The 27,951-nt window shown below is 40.9% G+C and overlaps 1 protein-coding gene across 3 annotated transcripts in view; it reads left to right on the top strand.

The window, feature by feature from the left end:
* The window catches only part of LOC122815473 (RAB3A interacting protein), a 1,760,500-nt gene that overhangs the window by 1,466,332 nt on the left and 266,217 nt on the right, over positions 1-27,951 (top strand). For all 3 annotated transcript variants that reach the window (XM_044087996.1, XM_044087994.1, XM_044087995.1), the window contains one exon: positions 23,182-23,310. In XM_044087996.1, coding sequence (XP_043943931.1) covers positions 23,182-23,310 — 129 coding nt within the window. The remainder of the gene's footprint in view (positions 1-23,181; positions 23,311-27,951) is intronic.

Below are 27,951 nucleotides of genomic sequence, written 5' to 3'. Positions count from 1 at the left end.
CAATACTTTCACCTCTCAGGCTTCTTCAGGCAGAAAACTGCATACAAGTTTAAACCACTTTAAGAAAAGTGTAAAGAAAAACACCTATCTTCATAGAGGTAGTATGCATTTTATTTATTTATTTATTTATTAATAAATCCTTCACATATATTCACAAATATAGTTAAAAACAAACTAAACATATTATTTGACTTAATACTGATAAAGAACTAATGGATACACTGTTACAGGCTATCATCGTAGACGTTTTGGATCAAGGGTATGCTAAAAGTATGGTAACTAAGTTAACTAATGACATAAAGCAAGAAATTAATAGTAGTGACATATATCCTATCTTTTCAAGTACTCATGCTCAACAACACAAGAATAGATTTTTGTCTAGGAGAACTACAAATAATGCTTTCAGATGCATTTTGCCATATCATGTGAATACAAATAAGATACAGAATATGGTTAAGAAACATTGGAGTATGATAAAACATGTACCAGCTTTTTATCTCTTGAACATTTGACTTTTGGATATAAGAACCAAACTAACTTGAAACATCAGTTATGCTATAAGGAACAGTATCAACATAAGCATAGTATAATAAACAAAAAGGGCATTTTGAAATGTTATAACTGCCATTTTCGTAAATATATCTGTACAGAAGTTAGTTTTATTCATCCACTAACTTCTAAAACATTTTATATAAGAAGTTATGGTACATGTAGTACAACAGATATCTATATGGCTAGATGCTCTCAGTGTACTGCGTTCTATATTTATGCAAGAGTAATAGGAAGTTAAAAGATAGAATTTGTGAACATCTTTCAGAGATTAAGTGGAAGTTAGAACTAATGCATTATATAGACACACAAAAAATACAGATGATACACATATATTTATTTTTTTAATTCTACAAAATATTAGAAAATCTATTAGAGGGTGATGTATCTAACTACACTGAATTAATGGAGAACAGATGGATTCTATGCTTAAAAGCTTATCAATACCCTGGATTAAATTATTATTTTAGTTTAAAACCACTTCTGAAAGACATTAGTAATAAATTGTGATATTTGTATATATATTTTTATACTTTTAATATTGAGTTTATATGCTTATGCTTTTTACATGATATATATCTTTAAATTATAATTAATGGAAGTCGCATGATGTTAATCAACTCTATTTAAACCATTTTTAAACGTGTATGCAGTTTTCTGCCTGAAGAAGCCTTGAGAGGTGAAAGTATTGTCTACTAGTGCATTATAATAAATTAAGCCTTTTTATATGACATCGTGGTGCTTGTGTCACTCATTTTACATAATTTCGACTGTTTGTAGTTACACTTGCTTTATCTGCGTGGTAAGAGCCTTTTTGTTCTACTTTTGCTGTTCATTTGGGGCTCTAACCATTGAACACAATGCCTCAAATACCTACTACTAGTGCTGCACAGCTACAAACTGTTAGTTTGAACAGTTTGGTTGAAGTGGCTTATAACCCTCTGCATACAGAATTTATGGGACAAAGCTTGGAGAATATGCCACCATCAGTAAGTTTACTTTTACATGACTTTCAGTCTAAAATGCAGTTCTTTAAACACCTGCAGTGGCAACGGCTTTCATTTGATATTTATATCAAACAGATAATTGTCCCAAGAGGGTTGCGCATATTTAATATGCCTAATTATCTTAAGTACCTGTATTACTACAACGTTGGCAACAGATAAATCTAAAAGCCTCCATTGAATACATGATGCATATGAATTAAATGTTCTTCATGTTTCAGTGTTGCAGTCATCACATTTGGGTTATCTGCCTGCAGGTAGCCCTCAGCCGGCCTGAATACCAGAGTCTTCGGATTTCTGCGTCAGATGCTCTAGTTTCTTCCATTGTGTTAAGTCGTCAGGGGTATAAAACATGCAGCCGATGGCATTACATCAGCCTTTCTTGCCATGCGGTGCCAGAAGCAGAAGCAGTTCACAAGTGCCGGTCGTCTGACTCCTGAAATTTTCATTTTCGAGTTTCAGACCTGAAGTCTTCAAAAGCGTAAGTACCCCATTGGGGATCCTTTTTTCTTGTTCTAAATGATGTCAGAAAAAATTAGCAATTGTCTTGCCTGTGGAAAGCAAATACATCATAGAGATTTTCATTCTTACTGCGTCACCTGTTTAGGCCCAGACCACGATGTCCCTGGCTGTCGATTTTGTTCCTTGTTCAACGCCTGAACTATTCGTAGTCGGGCTATTTTTGTACCTAAATACTTTCGTTTTCGATCTCCGTACTCCGAAATGGCTTTGTTAAGCCATCTGACTACCGATCTTCCGAAAAAACATAAAGACAGAGACAGACCGCATAGGTCCAAAACTGCTGACAACGCTTCCGTTAAGCAAGTCGCTAGTCCGCCGGTACTCAGTGAGGCACTTTCGCAGCCCCTGATACCTGCTACTACAGATTCGCAGGCCTCTACTGAGACCCATTCGGAGTCCGGTATGCCACAAGATGCTTCTTCGACTATGGAACCTGCAGATGTCTCTACCTTGGATGGGTCCAGAGCCACTGTGCAAGCACCGGCTTCTGAGGGTATATTCAGGCTTACCGAATTTCATATTAAACCAACAACTTTAAAGCTAAAAATACCGAATTCCTCAGGCCTAAAGCTTGCACTACGCCTAGAAATCTAATGACCAAACCACATTCTCAGGCCCATATGCCTCAAAAACAAATGATTAGAATGTCTGAATACCTTGTTACCTTAATTAGGGGAAGCCAGCCTTCTCCTTCTACGAGACCTAGAACTGATTTTCTTTCTGATTCTTCTGATCAGGAATTTGATATCTCTGTTCCTTCTGACTACCAGGATTTATCCTTATCTACTTCCAAGGATTCTGTTGCAGATTATTCCATTCCCTCTGCTTCCTCTCCAGAGGATTTTTCTTTTGGTGAAACCTTGCATACCCTTAGGGAGCATTTCCGCTGGGAAAGCCTGAGTCCAAAAAGAGACTTAGGGAATTCTTACTCCTGCCTCAACACAGGCCTCTAACTATCCCTCCTGTTCTGGAGATTGTAGATGATGTTTTCTTGGAATCCAGCACCTAGGAAACCTGACAGTTACTACAGAGTACCTGACTCTCACAAATACCTCTTCAAGACTCCTACTATGGATCCAGAGACCATTTCCCAAGGACCAAAAGACATTAAGGCTACTACTGCCAAATATCCTACCCCTTCTGATAGGGACTCTAGAGCTTTAGATAGATGGGGTAAGAAGGTATACACTTCTGCTACTTTGGCCATTAGGGCTTTAAATTGCCAGTTTCATACGTTAAAGTATCAGTAGCATATTATGGGACTACTTAAACAGAAATTGATGATTCCTGACTGTGCTGAACACAAAGATTTGCAAGAGTTAATGCATTCTGCTAAACAAGTTTGTAAACATACTTTGCAATGTGGTTTTGATGCTTTAGAAGCATCTTGCAGGGGTACTGCCACTGGGTCTGTACTTAGAAGGCATGCTTGGCTTAAGGAACAAAACTTGCCAGATCATGTTAAAGCTAAATTACTGGATGCACCCTTAAACCAAGACCGCTTTTTTTGACAACAAAGCAGAAGTGTTCAAAAGGATGGAGGAAAAAACTAAATCTATGCAAACTGTTAGACTTCTTACAAGTACAGCCTCCTAGATTCAGTAGGCATTGGTCTTCAAAGAACTGGTCTTTTCCAGTCCCCTTCCAGGCCTTCTCAGTCCAAACCCAGGAGCAGCAGACCACCAAGACTTCAGTCTCCGACTATGCACAAATCTAAGCAGTGGGGGGCTCCCACTTCCAAATCAGGGAGTAGTAAGCCACCCCCTATGGAAAATTGGCACAATGACTTATCCTTAACTCTTCCAGGCCCTGCTCAACTACTTCCCCACTTAGGAGGAAAGCTCACCCTGCATGCATAAAACTGGGAACTCATTACCCAGGACAAATGGGTTTTAAACATAGTTTCCCTAGGGTACAGATTCCACCTCCACTCACTCCCAACCACAAGTGGATGGTCAGAGATCCCTCAAATCAGTGGGCGGAGGCCCAAAACTAAGTTCCCTCTCTCCTCAATATCAGGGCTATTCAACCTGTCCCAGCAGAACAAAGAGGACAAGGTTTTTATTCAAGACTGTTCCTGGTTCTCAGAAAAGAAAACTCCTGGCATCCTACCCTGGACCTGTCTATTCCTGTCTATTCTCAACACCTTTCTGGTGGTTCCAAAATTCAAAATGCTAACTCTTCAACAGCTTCTTCCTATGCTAGCCAAGGATGCCTGGCTGGCAACCTTAGACTTAAAAGAAGCTTACATGCATATCTCAATAAAGGAATCCTGCAGACAATACCTATGTTTTAGGGCGGGCTTCATGCACTGTCAGTTCTCTGCACTTCCCTTTGGCTTATCTACTGTGCCCAGGGTATTCACAAAGTACCTAGCTCCAGCCATTGCATTTTGCAGGCAGAGAAGTATTCAGATTTACCCATACTTGGATGACTGCCTGGTTCAGGCAGAAAGTCAGGACTTGCTATTACAACACCTGACATTTGTTAAAGAGACTTCTAACCTCATTGGGGTACACCATCAATGAGAAGAAATCGCACCTAGTACCCTGCCAACAGATTGTATTTGTGGGAGCAAGCTTTAACGCAGCTTCCCAGATGGCATTCCTCACTCCAGAGAAACAAGTTTATTTGACAACCTACTTCAAACTACTGGCCACAAAAACCCAGCTATCTGCAAAGAAAATCCGGCAAGCCCTGTGGTTCATGGCCTCTTGCATTCTGCTAATTCCATATGCGAGACTGCATATGAGAAAACTTCAATGGTATCTAAAAAGTCTATGGTGTCAACATTTTCAGGACCTGGAAACAATGATTCCTATCATTCCTTGTCTAAGGACTAAGAGTTCCTTTGGTGGGCAGAGGCCTGCTACCACAACAAGGGACTCCCTTTCACTCTACCCCCTGCCGCCCAAACCCCAACAACAGATGCATCAGGCTATATGCATAGGGGGGTGCACATGGCAGGGCAGTGCATTCGGGGAAAATGGAACCCAAAACAGATGCACCTGCATATCAATCAAAAAGAAATGTTAGCTGTACAGAATGCTCTGACAGCCTTCAAAGACCTTATTCTTCCAGGACAACTACTGGTGAAGACAAGACAACACCACAGTTATGTACACTATAAACAAGCAGGGGGAACCCATTCCTACCCACTCTGCAGACTAGCCATGGTTCTGTTGAACACAGCCTTGAGCTACCAAGTGAACCTGCAAGCTCTATTCCTGCCAGACAAACTAAATTCACTGGCAGACTACTTAAGCAGAAATCTCATGGACCCACACGAATGGAAACTGGAACCCAAAATATTCAAGCTCTTGAACAAATGGAGGGCACCAGAGGTAAACCTGTTTCCCTCCCCTCAGAACTACCAGTTGAACAAATTCTGCACCAGAACTCCCCACAGTCAAGCTTGGAAAGTGGATGCCCTGTCCTTTACCTGGGAAAGCCTCTCAATTTATGCCTTCCCCCTCTGCCTCTCATGTTGAAGGTTCTACTAAAAATCAAACAGGACAAGCCAAGGACAGTACTGATTGCCCCAGACTGGCCACACCAGCACTGGGTACCCCCTTTTGTGCAGTCTGACAGTGCTGCAACCATGGCACCTGCCTCAGACCCCTTTGCTGCTGTCCCAGCAGGCAGGCCAGATTCTGCACCCTCAGCTTCAAACCCTGAACCTTGCAGCTTGACTGATTCCCTGAGCTCACCTCTAGGAACCCTCATTAAACAGGTGCTGAATGTCATTCTTGAGGCAAAAAGACCTAGTGCTAGAAAATCTTATTCAGAAAAGTGGAAAAGATTATGTTCTTGGAGCCAGGCTCAGGGGGTGGCCACAGCAGTGCCTAGCTTACCTCATATTCTAGATTATTTGACAGAAGTGCTGCACAAGGGCCTGTCTTTCTTTTCAATTAAGATTCATACCTCTGCCATTTCAGCACATTATAATACTGAGCCACCCCTCTTCTCTCATCCCCTGCTAAGACAATTCCTTAGAGGGGCCAAAAATTTAAGACCCCCCCCCCCAGGAGAGCTCCCACTCCAGCCTGGGACCTTAACTTTGTATTGGAAAAACTCACTCTCCCCTCCCCTTTGAACCAGCTGCTACAGCAGAGTTGAAATTCCTTTCTTGGAAAACAGCCTTACTTCTAGCCATCACTTCAGCAAGAAGAGTGTCTGAACTGTAGGCCCTCATGGCAGTGGAACCCCTTCATTATCTTCCATGCGAATAGAGTTTCCCTTGGGACTAATCTATCCTTTATGCCCAAGGTGGTGTCTAGTGTGGCTCTAAACCAGTCCATTCACTTGCCTACCTTTTTCCATAATCCTCAAAATAAGGGGGAAAGGATACTGCATTCTCTGGATGTGCACAGACAGCTTAGATTCTGTTTGGACAGAACTAAGCCTCTCAGAAAATCTGACCAGCTGCTAGTTAGCTTTGCTGCAGGGGCAGAGGGGAAGGCCATTTCAAAGCAAACCATTTCCCAGTGGATACCCCATTGCATCCATTTCTGCTACAAGCACCATGGAAAACCTACCCCACAGGGGATAAGATCACATTCCACCAAGGCTGCATCTACCTCTACAGCATTTCTCAGAGGAGTCCCTACCAGGAACATCCTGGAGGCTGCTACCTGGAGCTCTGTACATACTTTCACCAAGCATTACCACCTGCCTATCTTTTCTAAATCCAGAGCTGGATTTGCCACAGCAGTCTTACAGGGCCTGATTGCTAGCCCTAATGTTCCTTAACTACCTCCACCCTTCCTTAGCTTTGGGAATCAACCCAAATGTGATGACTGCAACAGTGAAACACGAAGAACATAGTACAGTTGTGTACATTTACCATAAATGTAGATGTTCGAGTGTATTCACTGTTGCAGTCCTGATTACCCTCCCTCCAGCCCCCTACCTTCTCTTGGCTCTACCTTTCCTTCTTGTTTGGTATATATTATATCATGTGTATTTGCTTTTTACTGGGGGTGTTCCATACCATATAAGTGCTTCCTATTGTGGGGTCACCTGACATCTGGGGCAAGAAAAACAGATGTAATGGCATCAGCTGCATGTTTTATACTCACGACCTGATGTCATAGAAGAAGCGACCGCATCTGATGTAGAAATCCGAAGACTCTGGTATTCAGGCCGGCTGAGGGCTACCTGCTGACAGATAACCCAAATGTGATGACTGCAACAGTGAAATACACTCGAACATTTACATTTATGGTAAGTGTACACAACTTAAACAAGAATTACTTGGTGAGTTTGCTAAATTAACAACCTTAACTGAGAAAAATAGTCATTCTGCACTCTTAACATATGCTAGATCGTGTAACAGCATATGAAAAGACTTTAATTGAGCGCAAAAAACGTAAAATTCAAAGAGACATTAATGACTTTAAACTGGGCAATGTTTTTAACATTGCTAGAACTACGTCTTTAGAATCTCAAAAAGAGCCTTTGGATGAGGAAAGGGTTCTAAGCCAGTCGGACTTGAGAGAAAATAATGAACTTGGTAGCTCATCTAATCAACAGTGCCCAATGCATGTAGGCGTGACTGTGTGAACTGAATCAACAGAGATGCCACTTGCAGTAGAGCGTTCAACGGCTGAGACTGTGGTAGATTCAAATCCTACATTTAATGCAGAAAGAACTAATTCCTATCATTTAAGAAATACAGTCATGGATTCGAATTTGGTGACAGCTTTAGACCCTTTAGATGCACCTCTCTAGCTCAACAAGCCATACCCTTTACCGAAGGAGAAAAGGAATTATCACAGCAGCAGAGGCCGAAGTCGTACCAGGAATACAGGATACAGATTTTACTACTCAAAGCCAAAAGAGGTACTAAATGGTATTGTGTATTATCTTTCAGAATATTCTTTAACAGAACAAGAAGAGCAAATTTTAAATAGAGGCTTGACTTATATTCCATGGCAGTTGGCAGACATTTCAGATGTAATTATGAGCTTCAAGATATTAATACTAACATAAATTTGAAATCTATCTATGGACTGAGTCAACATGACTTGGACAATTTTACTGTAAGTTAAAAAAGTACTTTTGTTCCGGTTAATAACCCACTAGTTGCTGCTTTTGAAGAAGTTGATGTAAATGAAATTTATGACCAGTTGTTTTCTGATAAGAAATGTTTTTATTCAGATAAACAAGAGCAGGAAGCTATTAAATCACTTATAGGTAATGGTAACATAGTCATTAAACCAGCCGACAAAGGAGGGGGAATAGTTATTTTGAATTTACCTGATTATATATGATATATGTATGATGGCATTGTTAAATACTGAAGATTATATTGTTTTAAACACAAATGAAGTAAATAGTATTCAGAATGTGAAAACAAATGTATATGATGTGCATTTGAGTAATCAAAGTTCTTTAGAAGTGTTACAATATTTTCATGTTATGCATCCTAAAATTCCCTTTATTTATGGTACTCCAAAAATACATAAATGCCTTTCTTCCCCCTCATGCGACCTATTGTTTCAGCATCAGGCTGGATTACAGAACCACTATCTAAATATGTTGAGTTACAACTAAAGAAAGCTTTGAGTCATTCAACTACCATTGTAAAAAATACAACTGATTTTTTAGAGCAGTTATATATGTGGTCTAATGAACATGATATTTCTACTTGTTATTTTAGATGTTGATAGTCTTTTTACATCTGTTCCGAATGATATTGGAATTGACTATTTAAGGGAATATGTTACATCTTTGTCCATATGTAATTCTATTAAAATAGAAGCTGTTTGTGCTCTAATTGATTTAACATTGAACAACATTGTCTTTTTATTTCAGAATGTGGTGCACAAACAATGTAGAGGTGTGGCTATGGGCATGTCCATGGCTAACACCTATGCGAATTTGGTCGTTAATAACTGCAATACTAAATATGTATTAGCACAAATAATACATTCAAGAACAGTATTTTATTTTATAAGAGATGTGTAGATGATCTCTTCCTTATTTGGGATGCATCTATTTTACTTTCTGAAGAATTTGTTAGTTATTTGCATGCGACAAGTACTTTTCTAAGGTTTAAATATAATATTAACTATTTAAGTTTAGAATTTCTTGATATGAAAATGTTTAAGTAGTTAGATGGCACAATTGGTACCACTTTAAGAAAAGTGTAAGGAAAAACACCTATCTTCATAGAGATAGTATGCATCCTTCACATATATTCACAAATATAGTTAAAAACAAACTAAACGTATTATTTGACTTAATACTGATAAAGAACTAATGGATACACAGTTAGAGGCTATCATCGTAGACTTTTTGGATCGAGGGTATGCTAAAAGTATGGTAACTAAGTTAACTAATGAAACAAAGCAAGAAATGAATAGTAGTGACATTTATCCTATCTTTTCAAGTACTCATGCTCAACAACACAAGAATAGATTTTTGTGTAGGAGAACTACAAATAATGCTTTCAGATGCATTTTGCCATATCATGTGAATGCAAATAAGATACAGAATATTATTAAGAAACATTGGAGTATGATAAAATATGTACCAGCTTTTAAGGATGTATCTCTTGAACATTTGACTTTTGGATATAAGAACCAAACTAACTTGAAACATCAGTTATGCTATAAGGAACAGTATCAACATAAGCATAGTATAATAAACAAAAAATGCATTTTAAAATGTTATAACTGCCATTTTTGTAAATATATCTGTGCAGATGTTAGTTTTATTCATCCAATAATTTCTAAAACATTCTGTATAAGAAGTTATGGTACATGTAGTACCACAGATATCTATATGGCTAGATGCTCTCAGTGTACTGCATTCTATATAGGCAAGAGTAATAGGAAGTTAAAAGATAGAATTTGTGAACATCTTTCAGAGATTAAGTGGAAGTTAGAACTAATGCATTATATAAACACACAAAAAATATAGATGATACACATATTTCATTTTTTAATTCTACAAAATATTAGAAAATCTATTAGAGGGGGTGATGTGAATAACTACACTGAATTAATGAAGAACAGATGGATTCTACACTTTAAAGCTTATCAATACCCTGGATTAAATTATTTTAAAACCACTTCTGAAGGATATGAGTAATAAATTGTGATATTTTTATATATATTTTATACTTTTAATATTGAGTTTATATGCTTATGCTTTTTACATGATATATATCTTTAAATTATAATTTATGGAAGTCACATGATATTAATCAACTCTGTTTAAACCATGTTTAAACCTGTATGCATTTTTTTGCCTGAAGAAGCATTGAGAGGTGAAAGTATTGTCTACTAGCGCATTATAATAAATTAAGCCTTTTTATATGACATTGTGGTGCTTGTATCACTAATTTTTACATAACATGTGCAAAGTCCCATTTCCTTGCAAATTTCTGAAGTAACTGACTAGTAAATTGAGTACCATTGTCAGAAATAACTGTGTGTGGACTACCATGGCCTGAGAAATAACATTTTAATTTGCTAATAACAGGAGTAGATATTAGATTACACCAGTCTGAATAAGAGTCTACCAATACTAAGTAATACTGATTGTTCCACTCGAGTATGTCAGTGGCAACTGTTGACCAAGGTAGTTCTGGAACTTAGCTGAAGTTGTTCTTTTTGCAAATGTGGTTTAGTATTATTGCATATTGAACTAGAAAAAAGTACTTTATCAATGTCTTTCACTAGTAAAGACCAAAATACTAGATCTGATGTTTATTCTTCATTCCCTTCATCCTGCCTTATATCAAGCTCACGCCAGCCAAAAACTCTCAAGCTAAGCTTTTACCCATACTACCCTTCTCCCTGTTACCTCAGATCTTGTTTGCCACATTGCCATTAAGCCGCATTCAAGCCAACTTCAACCTTTTTTGACTTTTTGACTGTTTGAATTTTACTGAGTGTATTAGTCTCTTTCTCTCTACTTTTTCCATTTTCTTGTATATCGTGGTCTATCGCTAACCCTTTTATCTTTTTTACCTTTTGGTAGTCTTGGTACCATTGGTATTACGGCCTTTCTCCCTACCCTTTGGGGTATTTCTTAAATACCATCGCTGGTATTTCCTTCTTTCTTTCTTCCTTCCTTTCTCTTTATTTAAAAAAAAAAAATCTCTTTTTTTTCTCTTTTATAACCTGTGAGTGTCTGGGTGTATTATTATGTCTGAAAAGAAAGTTATGTCTGGGTTTAAGTAGTGTCATACTTTTGTAGTAGGAAAATGCCTAACAGTGACTCGCATGACGATTGTGTGTATTGTTTGGGGGTGCCCCATCTCTCGATGCAGCCCCCATGTTCTATTTATAAAGGATTCACTCAGCGTACTTTGAATGAGCATAAAAATAAGTTGATTCTGAAGGTCCTCCTAAAGACGCCCTTTTCAGAGGCTCTTTCTGCGACGGAGGGCTCTCCCCCTCCCAAAAAAGAAAGGAAAAAAGGAAAAGACCACACTCTATACTCTCTTCACCCTGTGGTGATCTGCACAAGCCTACCAAGTCAAAAATACCTAAGATGTCTCCAGAGCCTAGGCCAATCTCTATGGCACCGGCCTCAGTTCCATCAACTGCTGTACCATCTTCACCACCTTTTTCGGCACAGACATTGCCCATGGCACCGACATTCGATGCTTCAAAAACTGCTTTGCCCTCTTCTGCACCGAGTGCAGCTTCAGTACTGAGCATACCTTCCGTATCTATTTAACTCCATTTGTGACTGAGCCATACTTGCCCTTTCCGGTACAGAGTGCCTTTTCAGCACCGAGTCCATCTTTGGTACCTATTACCCCTATATTAACCCCATTGCTTCCTGCCTGCAAACTAGAGAGAGCAGTGCTGTTGGGCACCAGTGCATGGACCCGATACTCTGTCAGTGGACCCCTTTCTAGGATAAATATATAGCCCCTTCCTAGAGCGACCAGACTCACCATCTGGGGTTTCCAGTAGATCCACTAGAAGCCTTTCAGAACTATGTGGTGCGCCTTGTGGATCAGCTGCTGACAGCCAGGGGGATCCCCACTCCATCTAAGACCCATCCACTTGCCAGACCTGGGACTCTCTCGCCAAGGACTCCATCATACTCTCCTCCTTTGAATTTGCAGGTTTCAAAGTCTCTAGCTCCGATGTCCTTTTCGGAACCCTCTGTTTCAATGCCAGTAGTGGACCTCACTGTGGCCTCGGAACCATCCCTTTGGTCTTTGGTATCTTCGGAACTAAACTTTCCTCAAGTTCAGGATTGGGCTGCTAGCTCTTCGGTGCCGAGTATGGTTCCAAGCGTATCTATGTTTCCATCCATGGTGCTAGGGGTTCTGTCTGCACCGATTGTTATTGAGGCTCCTTCCTCGGAGGCGGGTTTGACTGAGCGGGCTGTGACCCCTGTTCCGAGGGTGTCCTTCTCAGTTCCATGCTCCCATCCTTCTTCGGGTGAACCTGCTTTCCGGGGCGATGTAGAGGACATTTGCTTCAGGAAGCATTCTCCCAGTGTCAGAACCCCAGAAACCCCCTTTCCCCTGAGCTGCAGCTGACACAACCCACTGCCTCGGGACATCAGGCATGAGAGCCGCAGAAAGCCCTGTTGCAAGGCACCCCTTCCTCCAAGTCCTCCTCAAAAGCCCTCACTGAGGAGCCACCACAGAAGAAGTTGTGCAAGAGGAAACACGTAGACTCCCCTGAGGAGTCTCTGACAGAGGATACAGATTACGATGAAGGGGAAAGGGTCCCCACGGTCACCTCCTAATGTCTCCTTCAGAGACATCCTTGAAATGCTGAAACAGATGGGTGACTAGAAGTCCACTAACCCTTCCATCTTTCTGAAGGCTTTCCGTGCTCGACCATCTACCTCTTGGGTGATCCTGCCTGCAGACAAGTTAGTTCAACTCATGGTGCAGTGTGCTTGGAATCCTGATTCTGTGGAGCTGATCCCTAGGAGACCAGACAAAATCCTATCCCCTTCCAAGGAGAGCCCACATTGGTCTAAGGGTTTACCAGTTGATGATGTGGTGGTGGCGGTGGCCACGAAAAAGGAACTCGCTGAAGAGTGTCAGACTGTTCACCTGCCCAACAGAGAGTCCAGGGCAGTGGACACATTAGGCAAGCGAGTCTTTGCTTCATCGACCCTTACTTATACAGTCTTTGAACTATTTAGCACATTTTACGAGGCTCCAAAGAGGCTTAATCTCTGCACTCTCTGGAACTTTCTCAGGACAGGTGTCTTACAAGATAAGTGACAAAGTTGCCTTACAGCTCACAACCCTGGAATCCATCTCTAACTCGTCCATGAGGTTAATATCACATGCAACCGAAGGTGCGGCCAGAGCTGCTGGTTTAGGCATAGTTATGAGACGACATGCCTTGATGCACTTTTGTGATGATGCGGACCATTTTAAGTCTTCCTTCCTGAACTCTCCAGTTGAAGCTTCTTCCCTGTTCGGCCCTAAAGTGAAAGATACTCTAGCCAAGTGTGAAAAGGATGGCAAGACCCTGTCTGCCATAGGTGTATGCTTCTCCACTCCGCAGTATTCCTTTTTCAGGAACCAGAGGAGTGGAAAGTTGTGGTACAAAAAATCTCAGGGTCCTTTTTGTGACACACGTGGCGCGTATACCTCCAGGGGCAGAGGAGGTAACTCTTCAGAAGACACCCCTACCGAGGCAGAGGGGGCCCACGTAACCGGGGACCCAGAGATTCTTTCTTTGGACAGTCCTATCAACTCAACGCTCCAGAAGAGCGGCCCAATTGTTTTCCTCTGGAAGCAGGGGGACATTTCTCTCTGCACCATGCTCCCTGGCAATCTATAACTTCTGACCGTTGGGTGCAGAAGATTATAACCAGAGGCTACACTATTGCCCTCCATGTTTACCCAAAACCTCCTACACAACTTCCTGACATTTCACCCAGTCAAAGGGAAGAAGTGGCTATAGAAATAAAAAAAGCTGTGTAAAAAAAGTCACCCAAGCAGTCCCACCAGACCAATACGGATCTGGATTCTACTCAAGGTTCTTTTTGGTGCCTAAAAAGACTGGGAACTGAGGCCAATTTTGGATCTCAGCAATTTAAACATATCTGTCAACCAAACAAAATTCTGGATGGTCACGGTTCAGTCCATTCTTCCATTCCTGAGAAACGGCAATTGGATGTGCTCCATGAATCTCTAGGATGCGTATTACCACATCAGAATGGAAAAACGCTCCCAGAGACTACTTCACTTCCAGCTAGGAGCCAACCACTACCAATTTCGTGCTCTGCCTTTCAGACTCTCTACATCCCCCAGAGTATTCACCAAGTGCATGACAGTAGTCACAGCTCACTTGAGGCTGCAAGGATTCCGGGTGTTTCCATATTTGGACTATTGGCTCCTTACCGCCCCCACCAACCCTCAATTGATAATATCCTTGAAATACACTCTTTCCGTGGCAGGACTATTGGGAATAAGAATAAATTGGGAGAATTCCAATCTTACTCCCTCCCAGTCCATAGAGTTCATAGGAGCAGTTTTCAACACCCGCTCCTGTTTAGTATCTCTCCCACATCACAGACTACAAAGACTGAGACTTCAGCTCCGAGTGATACTCTGCCAAAACAAAGCCTCAGCACAGGAAGTCCTTCAACTCCTAGGCTCCATGGCAGCTGCTATACCAATAGTGTCTCTTGAAAGCTTCACATGAGAATACTTCAATGGCTTCCGTTATCTCAGTGGTTCCCAAATCATCACCCCATCTATTTTCAGGTACTAATAACCAATCGTTGCAAACAGGACCTGCTTTGGTGGATGAGGCCAGAGACAGAACTTTGGAGCCGCCCTTTCCACCCCTCTCAACCCAAGGCCACTGTGACCATGGATGCTTCCCTGATAGGGTGGGGGGGGGGGCATTTTCAGGGTATGACAGTCCAAGGCACATGGTCTACAATAGAGGCCAACTTGCATATCAGTGTTCTAGAACTGGGGGCAGTGCTTAACGTTGCAAGCATTCCAATCTGTTCTTCGTTTTGGGACGATTGCAATTCAGTCAGACTTTGTCAATAGTCTGGTATATCAACAAGGAGGAGCCAAGTCTCATCCCTTATGTCAAGAGGCCGTGAGAATTTGGCAGTGGGCAACAGCTTCCAACCACTTTCTGATAGCAGCGCATATCCCGAGGGATTCCAAAGTGATTGCGGACAAGCTAAGCAGATGTATTCTCCTGCCTCACCAGTGATCTCACAACCCCAGCATAGCGGCAAAAATTTTCAGATGCTGGGGCCAGCCTTGCTGCGACCTATTCGCCCCCCCATCAAACCTCCCCATCAAACCACAAATGCAGCAGCTACTTTACCCTAATTCCCCCACAGGGGTATTCCCCAAGGGATGCTCTGATCCACAATTGGCCCATGGGACTTCTGTACGACTATCCCCCCATTCCTCTGACTCCCCAGTTTTTGAAGAACGCACTATGGTTGAAAAGCAAAGTGATCCTCATAGCCCCTTATTGGCCTCGACAAGTATGGTCCCCCTTCCTCCAGCCTCACCTATTATGCCGACCGTGGATTCTGGATGTATCTCCAGACCTGATTTCTCACCCCCAAGGGTTAGTCATCCGAACCTGACAAGTCTCAAGCTGATAGAGTGGTTTCTCCACTTCTGCTAATCACCAGGCAGGATAACCTTCCCTCTTCAGTATGTGATATTGTTCTGGCCTCACACAAACCATCCACCAGAAAACTATCTAGAATGGAAGAGATTCTCTATTTGATCTAAGAAAAGAAAACTAGGTCCATATTCAGTTCCAGTTACTGTAGTCCTTCACTGTTTATCAACATTTTTTGAAAATGGGGATGCAGCCTCTACCATACGAGTACATCTAGCTGCTGTTTCAAACTTTCATAATGGTTTTGGAAACTCTCCCCTGATTACTCACTGATTATGCAAAACCTTTCAAAAAGGAGTTTTTTCACATCAGACCTCCAATCAAACAGCCTATTGAACCATGGAACCTCACTTTAGTTCTTCAGTCTTTGACTCCCCCCCCCCCCCCGAGCCTGTAGCGAAATGTGACATCAAATTCTTATCATGGAAGTCCCTTTTTCTGGTTGCCATCATGTCATCTAGATGTATTTCGGAGCTCCATGCTCTATGCATTAATCAGCCCTATCTTATCTTTCACAAGAAAAGAGCATCACTCCGGACGAACCCTACCTTTCTTCCCAAAGTCATTTCGGATTTCTCCATTAATCAAACTACTGATCTTCCAGTATTTTTCCCAAATTTTACTAGCAAAGGGGAATACTGTCTGCATTCTTTGGATGTAGATAGACAACTGAGATTTTATCTGGACAGAACTAAGAGGATGTGTAAATCAGACTAACTATTCATTTCCTTTTCTGGCCCTTAAATGGGAAATTTTGTTTCTAAAGTGACCTTATCTAAATGGCTTAGAGATTGCATACTTTACATTTATCATCATGAGAAAAAGCCTATACCACAGAAAATCAATGTTCACTCTACCTGGTCAATAGCTTCTATAGCCTTCCATTCTAGAGCCTCCATGGACGGCATCTGTGCAGCAGCAACATGGGCTTCTCCTCATACTTTTATTACTCATTACAAACTGGATCTTGTCTCCAGGGGAAGAGAGTTCTTAGGCTCTATGTTGCTCAGGAATATTCTGCCATAAGGGCCACCCAAGGAACACAAGGTAGCTGGGGACTCTGTCCCATCAGTGATGAAGGAAATGAAGATTAACATCAGATAAAGAAGTTAGGTCTTATGTTCCATCTGTGTTGTTGATCATTCATTCATCATGTCTCCCCCTCCTTCACCCTCCAAAGGCTCCTAGGGGATACTTTGGGTCTAAGTGCTGAGTTAGGGCACTTTCTCAGAAACTGCCTCTGCTTTACTGATAAAGGGAAAACTTGATCTGAGGTAACAGGGAGAAGGGTACTTCGGGTAAAGGCGTAGCTCGAGAGTGTTTGGCTGGCACAAACTTGATATAAGGCTGGCTTGGTACCGAGGACTGAACCGACATCCCATCAGTGATGAATGAATGAAGATCAACAACACAGATGGAACGTGATGGTAAGACATAACTTCTTTTTCTCTCACCCTTCTTTTGGTAGAGTAAGAACCTGGGTTACCACAATGCAAACTCTGGATATATTCATGTTGTAAGGAAGCAGGCACAACAATTTTAGGACCTTTGAAAATAATGCCATCTTCCATCATCATCTCATCTCTGTAAGGAAGATAGGTTTGCACTTCATGTGGTAGACTAGATTGCTTTGACGGCCATCCAACATTAATGTATTGGTTGAGCTTTTGCAAAATTGAATCAGTCTTTGTATGATCTCTCAGCTAATCAAGTCTCGTGATAGAAATATTACACACTTCCATTACGTCATAGTCAAAATTCTCTGCGTCAAACTGTTCCGTTGTATTTCTGGACAATCTGGATAAGGTATCAGCCAGATAAAGAAGTTTGCCTTTTGTATAGATCATTTTGAAGTTGTACTTTTGCAATTTGAACATCATTCTTTGTAATCTCTCTGGAGGTGAATGCATAGACTTCTTTAGAATGGTAAATAGAGGTTGGTGATCAGCTTCAACTTTGAACATGATAATATTATTGCCTGCCAAAAGTTCTTTCTCAATTTTTCTCAGTTTGAGCATACTGCATCTCAGTTTGGGTAAGTGTTCTAGATGCATAGGCTACTGGTTTGCCTTCCTGAAGATTAACTGCACCAAGACCAAATTTTGAAGCATCACAGGAAAGATTGACTGGTTTATTGACATTGTAGCATCTTAATATAGGTGGGGTGGCAACTTTCTGCTTAAGGTCTTCAAATGCCTTCTGGTGGTGGTCCAGCCAAGACCAAGTAATATTTTTTGTGCATTAGCTGTCTTAAAGATGCTGTCAACTCACTGATGTCTGGTATAAAATTGCCTAGATAGTTGATCATGCCAAGGAAATATTGTAGAGCTCAAATGTTATCTGATGCTGACATGTCAAGAATAGCTGCTTGCTTAGATGAGTCTGGTCTTAAGTTACTGCTGGTAAATAAATGACCCACATATACAACATCTGGTAGCCCGAATCTGCAGTTTAGAGGATTGAGCGTTAAGTTCACTTCACATGCTCTGTCTAGAACTCTCTTAAGGTTTCTGTCATGCTCTGCTTCACCAATGCACCCAATCAGTAAATCATATACTATTGTGGCACAAGGATAACCTGAAAAAATGTGCTCCATTGCACACTGGAAGACTTCACTTGCAGAATTTATTCTAAATGGTATCCTTAGGAATCTATATCTGCCAAACGCGGTACCAAAAGTAATCAGTAAGGAGGATTTGAGATCAAGCATCACTTGCCAAAATGAACTTTTTGCATCCAAAACAGAAAAACAGTGGCATTCGGTATTAGGGTTGCGACCACTTTGAGTGTATGCATTGGATGATGTGGTCTCTTTAATGTTTTGTTTAAATCTCTTGGTTCAATGCATATTCTGATTTCATCTGAGCCTTTCTTGTGGGCTGCTGTCATGGACGACATCCATTCAGTTGGTTCTTTAACTGAACAGATTACACCTTGCTGCACCATTTTATCCAGTTGAACTTTGACTTTATCTTACATAGCTATTGGAACTTTTCTCACTGGTCTAACTACTGGACTGACCTCTGGGTCTAACATCATAGAATACACAACTGGAGGTTTGCCCAACTTGTCATCAAAAACATCAGCATGCTCTGAGAAAATGGTGTCAAAAAAATTGGAACTAGGATATGCCCTTATATGATGAACCTCTTTGGTAAAAGAAAGTAGATTCATAGGGGCTGTGGCTGCCATGTGCTTAGGCCTGCTTTTGTTTGCCATGTGTTGCATGCTATCAACATTTGCTCTGGAGCCTGCTGAAATTATGCTCATGACACTTGCTAGCATACTTGTGTCTTTCTGCAACTTCATGGATTTGACAAATCTTAATGGCTTTACTCAACGTCAAATCACTGTCACATAGCAAAATCTTTCTCACAGCAGTACTATTAATACCACATATAAGCCTGTCCTTTATTAACTCATCTTGTAAGTCACCAGACCAACACATTTTAGCTTTGTTTCTCAGGTCAGTAATACAAGTTTGCAAAGTTTCCGATTTCTTGTGTAAAACAAATGCCTCTGTAATGTAATGTCTTCCCTTGATTGAGCTTGTACAATAATATGAATTTTTTCATCTTCTCCCTCATATACTGCTGGTGCATACACAAATGAATGATGTCTTTCAGTGGCCTCTGATCCAGCTAGGTTTAACAAAAGGAATGCCCTGGTGCATGCATCTTTGTCAGAATAAGCTGCTTGTATAAAAATATTGTACTCTTGCTCAAATGTTCTCCAATTCTTTGCAGTATTCTGATCAAATACAAGTGGTGAGGGCTTTCGAAATCTGTCTGCCATGTTAACACATACCAGTGAAGGGTTTTGCAAATATGCATGAATACACACACACACATATAGGTTCATAGGTTCATACTAGGCTATCTGCCCTAGAGCATTTGTAAGCCTAGCCAGAGTGTGTGTGGCTTTCACCACCCCTTAAGATGAGAATACTATACCCATTAGTTTGCTGTGCCTCTGTCCAGCAGTGACACAGAGATGATTCCCAGGGTAAACCTACGATCTCCCATCCACTCGTCAAGATTTCTCTTGAACAGAGTCAGTGGGGGGCTCTGCCTCACATGGACTGGGATTCTGTTCCATAGTGTAGGGAGTCTCTGGGTGATGAATCTGTCCCTCCAGCACGTCCTATTTATATCCGTGTTGAGGTTTAAGTCTCTTGCTCTCGTGGCTCTGGTGGATTTGGATTTTTGAGGTGGAGCATGTCCATTAATTCCGGGTTGGACATGGCCTTGTATGTCAGGCACAGATCACCTCTGAGCAGACGGTATGCGACTGAATAGAGCTGGAGTTTCTTCAGTCGGGCATCGTATGACATATGTTTGAGCCCCTTTATCCTTTTGGTGAGGAACTTTTGGGGTCTTTCCAACTGCTGCAGGTGTCGGGTAAGGTACATTCGAATGGGGCGTTGTACTCAATCATTGGTCTGATAAGTGAAGAGTACAGGGTACAATGACCTCTCCTGATCTGGATGTGAATCCCTTCATGATCAGGTGGGCAATGTAGAAGGTCTTCCTAACCACTTTGGCAATGTGAGTTTCAAAAGAGAGGTTACTGTCAACTTGGGTCCCCAGGTCCCTGATAACTTCTTCCATGTTTAATGGATTACCACCTATGTGGTAATTAGGGGTTACCTTGTTTTTCCCAAAGGGTATGACTATACATTTTTTGGCATTTAGCTTAAGGCCATGGCTCTGGCACCAGTTATCCATTTCTATGAGACCTCTCTGGAGGATGTCTGTGTCTGATGGAGTGTCAATTATGGTGCCCAGTTTGCAGTCATCTGCAAATTTTGTCAGCCACAATCCCCCTATGTTTGCCTGCACTTCAGAAAAATAAATGCCGAACAAGAGGGGGCCCAGGACTGAGCCCTGTGGGACACAGCTCGTGACCGGCTTAGAGTCTGACATGGCACCAGCAACTCTAACCCTGTGTGTTCTGTCTTTGAGCCAGTTTGCAACCCATCTTGTGACATATGGGTTTACATCTAAGCTGGTGAGCTTTTCTATGATGCCAGAGTGCCAGAAATTTATGCCAGTGTTTGCAACTTTGCCCAATGGCACAACAAGCCTCTGAGTAACTGAACTTTGTGAAAAAAGTCAAGCACTGTAACACACTCAAAATTGTAGTACAGTAAAAGTAACTTATCATTTTAAGAAACATTTCAGATAACTGATCTGTGTGATTGAACTGGGCATGGGCAAAAGAAGCTTAAAACAAGAAAATTTTCGAAGTAATTGCACTTTGTGAATAAACAGTACACGGCACACTGAAACTTCCCCTAAAGGTGGTACTATGCTAGATAATGCTTTACAGTGCAAGAAATACTTTGTAGTGGTAGAAGTTTACGAATAGACACACCCAGCACAAGAAGCTTTTCGAAATAGCTATACTTTGACTGTACCTTACGAAATAGTTGCACTTTGCACACAGGTGAACTCTTCTGAATGCATGCACAGTAATAAGCACACACTGTAAGCACCTTTACACACTTTGAGATGGGTCTATGGCATATAATCGAACTGTACTAAGTCTGAACACCACATCGAACTGACAATTCCAAAACGTAATTAGTCCTAACACTCAAAACTGCAAAAACGGAACTCCGAAAAGCAGTGGTCTGCCAGCTTTACACCCATACTGTCAAATAACAAAACACAAACACTTTTACACAATTACTAATGTGGGGGGCAAAGCCCCACACACACACCCTACTTAGATATACTAACTCTGAGATCGCACCACAGTGGAGACTTCATGCATAAGTACAGAAGAGCCAGCCATAACCATTCGGAGTTCCGATCTTTGAAGTTTTGAGTGTTCAGACTAATTAAGTTTCAGAGTATTCAGTTCAATGTTGTGGTATTCAGACTTCTCACGGTTCGACATTATGATATAAACCCCTTTGAGATACTTTGAATATCTCTAGTTATGCCCTTAGTACAATACGAAGTCTAGTTAATGCCAAAACACAGCACTTTGCTAAAAACATGCAGTCGCATTGTGTTATTTATGCTTAATGTGCCCTTTTTTACCCTTGTTATATTCAATTTGCTCGTTTAATCTCTTTTCATGCTCATTGTACTTTTCTTGTGCTTGTTTTTCTGTAAACATGCCAGTTTTGCTTTAAACATAATCGTTTTGTCAAGTATCTTAATCTTAAACATTGTGCTTAATTAATAAACCTTTTGTGCCTCTTACTTGTTTATTAATGCGGTTTGTGCCCTTGCAATGCTCTGTTTTATTATTTTTTTATAAAGTAAACTATTTGTGCAAGTTTCCATTACCTTTGGTTCTTTTCTGGCTCTTTTTCTTGCTCGTTTCTCTTAGTTTACCTTAACTGTTATCTCTGCACCTCGTGGCTGAAAATATCAATGTCTGGAATCCCGGTTCTGACACCAAGTAACTTGTCTAATCCGGATGTTATAGACGAGTCTTTGTGGGTTCTGTTCAAGCAGCTTTATTATGTACAAACACATTATGATTGTAACTATTAACGTCAACTTGGGTAACTTGTATACAAACTAACTTCATTCATTCTCACATGCTTACTCTCTGGCTGCACTTTCAGAATGGCACTAGGTACAACACGTGCCTGCTATTTTTACATGCACGTTTATCACTAACAATGCAGTAGAAGCAATGGAGAAAGGAGAATCTCCTTTGCTGTTTTTTTTTAATTTTTTTTATAATGTTTAAAAAGTCAGGATTTTATGAGAGAGAGTGAAGAAGTGAAGGAAATATTGTATGTTTCAGTTTCTTTAGTTTTGCTAACATAACTGATTTTTCTGTCCCACAGTGTATGCCAGTAGAAGGTCTGGCCACTCAGTGGTACTTCAGTGGCTGGACCTTTTCTGTTGGTAAATGGTCAATTTTTAATGGGCACGCTGGTTGCACTGGTCCCATCAGTGTGCTTGTTTCTGAATAGCCTTGTGTGGCCATTGTATAATACAGCATACTACTCCTGTTTCTTTTAGGCATGACTAATGATGGCATCTAAATGTTCCCCAGTGATACGGACATAATATTGTAGATTTTTGCAATATTCAATTCTTATGTGCCATTAGTGTCTATTCCAGTTCTAATAAGCATTTCCCATACGTCAGTGTAACTGAAGCTTTGATTACAGTAAAATAATTTATGATGGACAAATCTGTTGAGATATTTTTATTAACTTTTGTTGCTCACATAAATCAGTGAATTCCTATCAGCTGTGTCTTAAAAAGATTAGGGAAGTTATAGATATCAAGACATTTTTGGCTGTATCATTTAAGTTATTTAGTCATAGAACTCAATGAAGAATTTGAAAGAACACTAGCCAAAGAGCGATTCTTCTGCAGAGGGGTGTGTGTGTTAATGTTTTGGAAAAAAAACTGATATTAGGAACAGTAGTTCTGAATATAAATAATAATTAACCAAACTATACATTATGTATTTATACTTAAGTATTTGTTTTCTTTTTGCTGTTTTCACAGGCCGATGTTCTACTTTTTAATGAATTTAGGTCATGGAAGGAGGACCCAACTATGGACAGATCGTGTCCATTTTTGGACAGAATTTACAAAGAAGAAATTGTCCCATGTTTAACATTCTCAAAAACTGAGGTGGATGTTTACTTTATACTGACTGTGATTTTTTTTGTATTGCTTTGAAACCATGATTATCCACTGGTAGCGATGTAGAATATTTTCTGCTCATTTCTACATAAATTTCTAATTTTCAAAATGTGTTAAAGAATTTGTTTACATTAGCTGGAATGACCATTTTCCCAGGATTAGTGCTTTAATGCACATTCATATACTGTATGGGCTTATCATTCAATGAACTGAACAAGAGTGTGAATATATTTTTGTAAGTAAAATAAATTCCTATTCTCTCTGTAGGATAGCATTCTACATGGTCATATCTTTCATTTAATAATACTCCTAAATCTGAGAGTTTAGTGCAGAAGATTAAGGCTGTATAACCTTCATCCTGTAGGCTTGTATTTGATTCCTTCACTACTCATTTGCCTACTTTGTAACTCTGAAAAAAAATCACTTAACCAAAAAATGCTCCCAGGTCACACATGGAGCGATGCAGTGGTACCCAACAGGTTTATACAGCTGACAGTAAATAAAATAAAAATTTGACATGGGGTGGGCTTCACCCAGTTAAGAGCACAGAAAAAAAATCTCCTAGGGTGTAGGATAACATATTTAACATTGCCAGCTACTCTGCTTTGAACCACTTCCCCTTCCCAGTCCACCTCTTGTACAGTCCCCTCCTAATGATGGCGGTACTAGGAATAGAGCATTAGAAGCAGGTTCAGAGAATTTGATCGTCAGCTGGAAAGCACATGGAGTGTGCAAAAAATAATGAAAAGAAAATGTGGATTGTTCATGTAGAAAATAATTTTATTTATCTAAAGGGTGACAGAGCTGTATGTAACTTTGTAGGTTCCTTTACCCCACACAAAACATTTGTTTGCACAGTTGACTTAGTTTTATGATGTATTCACATGTTTTCAATAATGTTCATGATAATCTTTTAGTAAATACAATACCTTCCTTATTTGGGTTTCATATTTTTATCTGTGAAAAGTAGACAGAAGCCCTTCAGCATGTGAATGCAGTGTACTGTAGGCTGAATAAGTGGCATAGTAATTCTGCATAAAGAAGATGGTTATATGAAGTAAATGAGTACCTCTCACCCTGTAAGTTCACGTCACACAGTAAAATATGATATAGCATGCTTATTTAATATTCTGTCTGCACTCTTTGCTAACTGTACCTGTAATTATTTTGGTTATTTATTTTATGTTATTGTACATTTCCTGACTGGGATATTCCAACTGGGATGAATCACTTTTCAGCAGTGGCCTGGCAAGAAAAGCTCCATGAAATATTACAATAACATAAAACAGTTTTATACTACACAAAATGGAATAAGAAGATACAATAAGATTTATACTTGAAGCAGAATTCATCTACTGTAGTTTACAGATGTAAACATTAATTAAAGTAATAATACATCAGTATACCTAAGTAGCAAATAACAAGCAAGCAGAGGTTATTCAATACAAAGTTTTTGAGTAGCCTAAACATAGTGTCATAGTGCGTAAGTCCAAAAGAATAACCCAGAATAGAAAACTAGTACATTATAGGGGTTAGACATAGAATGGAGAAGATATATGTGGAAGAAGGTTGGGGGATGTTGGCAAGGTGGATGTGAATTGGTCAGAAGAGTGGAGAATGTAGAACCTACCTTACTAGAAGAGAAAAAGTATGATGGGAAAATGAGAGACAGAAAGAAGGAGAGAGTAAGGAGGAGGCATGGGGGGGCTAAGAAGGGAGGGATACTGAGGGAGGAATCTGTGCAAGTAGATGTCCTGGCTGAAATCACTGTTACAGTATTCATAATTAATGGGTTATCCTTGCTGATGTCCATCCGGGGTACGAAAACTTTACCTTCCCAGGATCATATGTCTAGTGTGTGACCTCGGCTCATAAGTGTAGAGTTGCACAGGTGGATGTAAGAGCATAATTCCTCAGGCTATCTTACCACCAGACCAAATGCAGGTCATGCATTTGTCGGATTGATTGTCATTTGATTACTGGCTGCCCCATTGGAGAATGTACCTTTGCTAAAGTGATTTTTTTCTTTCTGGTGCTGGATGTCATCTAGGAGAGGTAAGTGCAAGTACATACCCAGTGTTTTTTCTGCTTAAGAGTGCAACGTGACTGCAAGGCTTGTTCCATTTACCAGTTATTTGTACCTAAGACATTGCAGTCCATTTATCCACACTCAGTACTTCTCTAGAGATGCAACATCTTAAACTTATGGCCTACTCCAAGATGGGATTCCACTTCCCCAGACATACTGTTATCTCTTAAGATGAAGCTTAAAAAAGCTAGGCCAAAAACTCTATCAACTCTTTATGACTCCGACGTACCTGCTGAGGTTTCAGAAACCATGGTTTATCCAGTTCCATCTCAAATGCCCTCCACCATGACACCATTGGTGGCTGGCATGGTGTAGAAGGCTATGACTGAGGAACCTACAGATAAAGCTGAACCATGTGTCATCATCTAGGAAGGTCCAGAGGTGATATTTCCCAGATACTAGTTAGGGAAGGAGATCACTGGTAGACACATTTTGGTGTATCAGACAGTTGAACCACAACCCATGGTTCAGTCAGACATCACGCTAAAGAAGAAATGCCAAAAAAACAAAACATGTTGCTTCCCCCTCTCCTTCTCATCCTTCTCCTCCTCCTCCTCCTCCTCCTAGGGAGAAGGAATGGATAGACTTTATCAAGGCCTGTACAAGGCCATTATGGCCCTGTAGCCATCATCATCATCATTGTCCACCTCCTTCCCCCAGCACCATCCACCTCCCTACCCCTGAAAAGGTTGCTGTGGAATCATCTCCTTCTGAAGATGAAGAGGCTTCTGATTCAGATAATTCCCTGGCCTGTTCATCTCATATCCACTCTGTTGACCAAGTCCTTTCAGATGATGAAGATTCCCTTTCTCTGTCCTGTGGAAGAAGTTTCTTTTGGGGAGACAATATTAAGCATGATGACACACTTTGAGTGGAAGTCTAGGAAGATTACAGAGGTTTAGAAAACAACCTCTTAGAAATGGGCACTCCCACCCCTTCCCCATGGGGTTCCCCCCTGTGCTTGCCTTCTTGGATGCCTTTCAGTCTACCTTTGCTGCCCCAACACACAGCCTCCTTGCCCCAGAAAGCCAGACAGATTTTATAAAGCCGTGATGATTAAGTTCTTTTTTTTAAATCCTGTGTTAGACCCCTCTGCAGTATCTCTCTCTCTTCTTATAAACCTTCTAAGCTCCTTCCTTCAGACAAGGTTAATAGGGCTATGGATAGGATGTGTAAAAAGTTTTATACCGCTTCTACTTGGCATTCAGGGCTATAAATTAATAAACCCAATGACCCAAGTCTTTTATGTCCATCTAGTTGCCAGAAACAGCATTAAATATAGTTATGATGGTGTAGAGGCCTCATCCAGAGGAACTACCACTCATTCCATCACCTGCAGGTATAGCATGGTTCCCTGATCAACCCATACCTGAAGTTGAAGTTACCTAAAATTATAGATTCGCCTTTAGACAAAAATCTCTTTGGATCTCAGGCAGCCAGTCTTTTCAAAACCCTCCAAGAACATGGAAAAAACATGAAAGACTGCAGACAGCTGCTGTTAAACTCCATACCCAGGCACCAGAGGAATTACCCAACAAAACCCACCTCTTTTGTTAGTAGAGTTCCTAGGCCCAGCTAGGAACACAGGTAGGCCCCCAGAAAGATATTCCAAGACCTTCTTTTAGAGCCAAATCCTCTGTGACTATTTACAAAGTCACTCACACTACCCCCACCCTGGTCCTTTCCCTCTCAAAGTGTTTGGCACCAGTAATTGCCTGTCAAACACAGAAACTCCAGAGGACTTGTTAACCCAAGACTCCTCACGTCAGATAATCCTGCAACATGCCCAGCTAATCCTCAACCTCCTTTTTACAATTGTGGTTCTCTGTCAAGAAATCCTTCCTTCAGGCAGCTCAGAACTTAGTTTTCCTTAGATCCAGACTGGACTCAATAAAGATGCAGGCCTACCTGTCTTAGAGAAAAGTGCTGAGCCTTGCAAATTACTTTCAGAACCTGACATCCCTTAGCCAGTGCTCAGCAAGAGAGATACTGAGGGCCGTAGGACTCATGGAAGCAACTATCCCAATACTCCCTCTAGCCAGACTGCATATGAGGAAATTCCGGTGGTACCTGAAATCAGTTTGATCCTAGTACTGTCATCTTCTAGAAAACAGTAATTGGTCTATTACCTTGTCTCAGGAAAAGAGTTCTCATGGTGGAGGGACCCGGTGATGCTCATCCCAGGACTTCCCTTCACCCTACTTCCAGTTCACAAAATGCACACATATGCCTCTGATGAGGCGAGGGGAGCTTGGACAGGAACACACTGGGTTCAGGGTAGATGGCAACCAAAATTAATAGAGGAGCACAGCAACATGAAGGAGATAAGGGCCCTCATTCAAGCTCTTCATGTCTTTTTCCATGTCTGGAGGCTCAGTCTCCTAAGAGTGCTCAGACATCACCACAGTCATGTGGTACGTAAACAAGTAGGAATTAAGCAGGTCTTACCAACTGTGCAGATTGGCACAGACCAACTGGGAGATTGCCACCCAGAAACAGGTCTTTAGTAGCCATTTACTGTCCATCACAGGACAGTGTGT

Source organism: Protopterus annectens, chromosome 11.part0 (assembly GCF_019279795.1).
Source record: "Protopterus annectens isolate FY-2018-M chromosome 11.part0, PAN1.0, whole genome shotgun sequence".
NCBI classification, from domain to species: domain Eukaryota; kingdom Metazoa; phylum Chordata; order Ceratodontiformes; family Protopteridae; genus Protopterus; species Protopterus annectens.
This window is presented reverse-complemented; position numbering and strand designations above follow the sequence as displayed.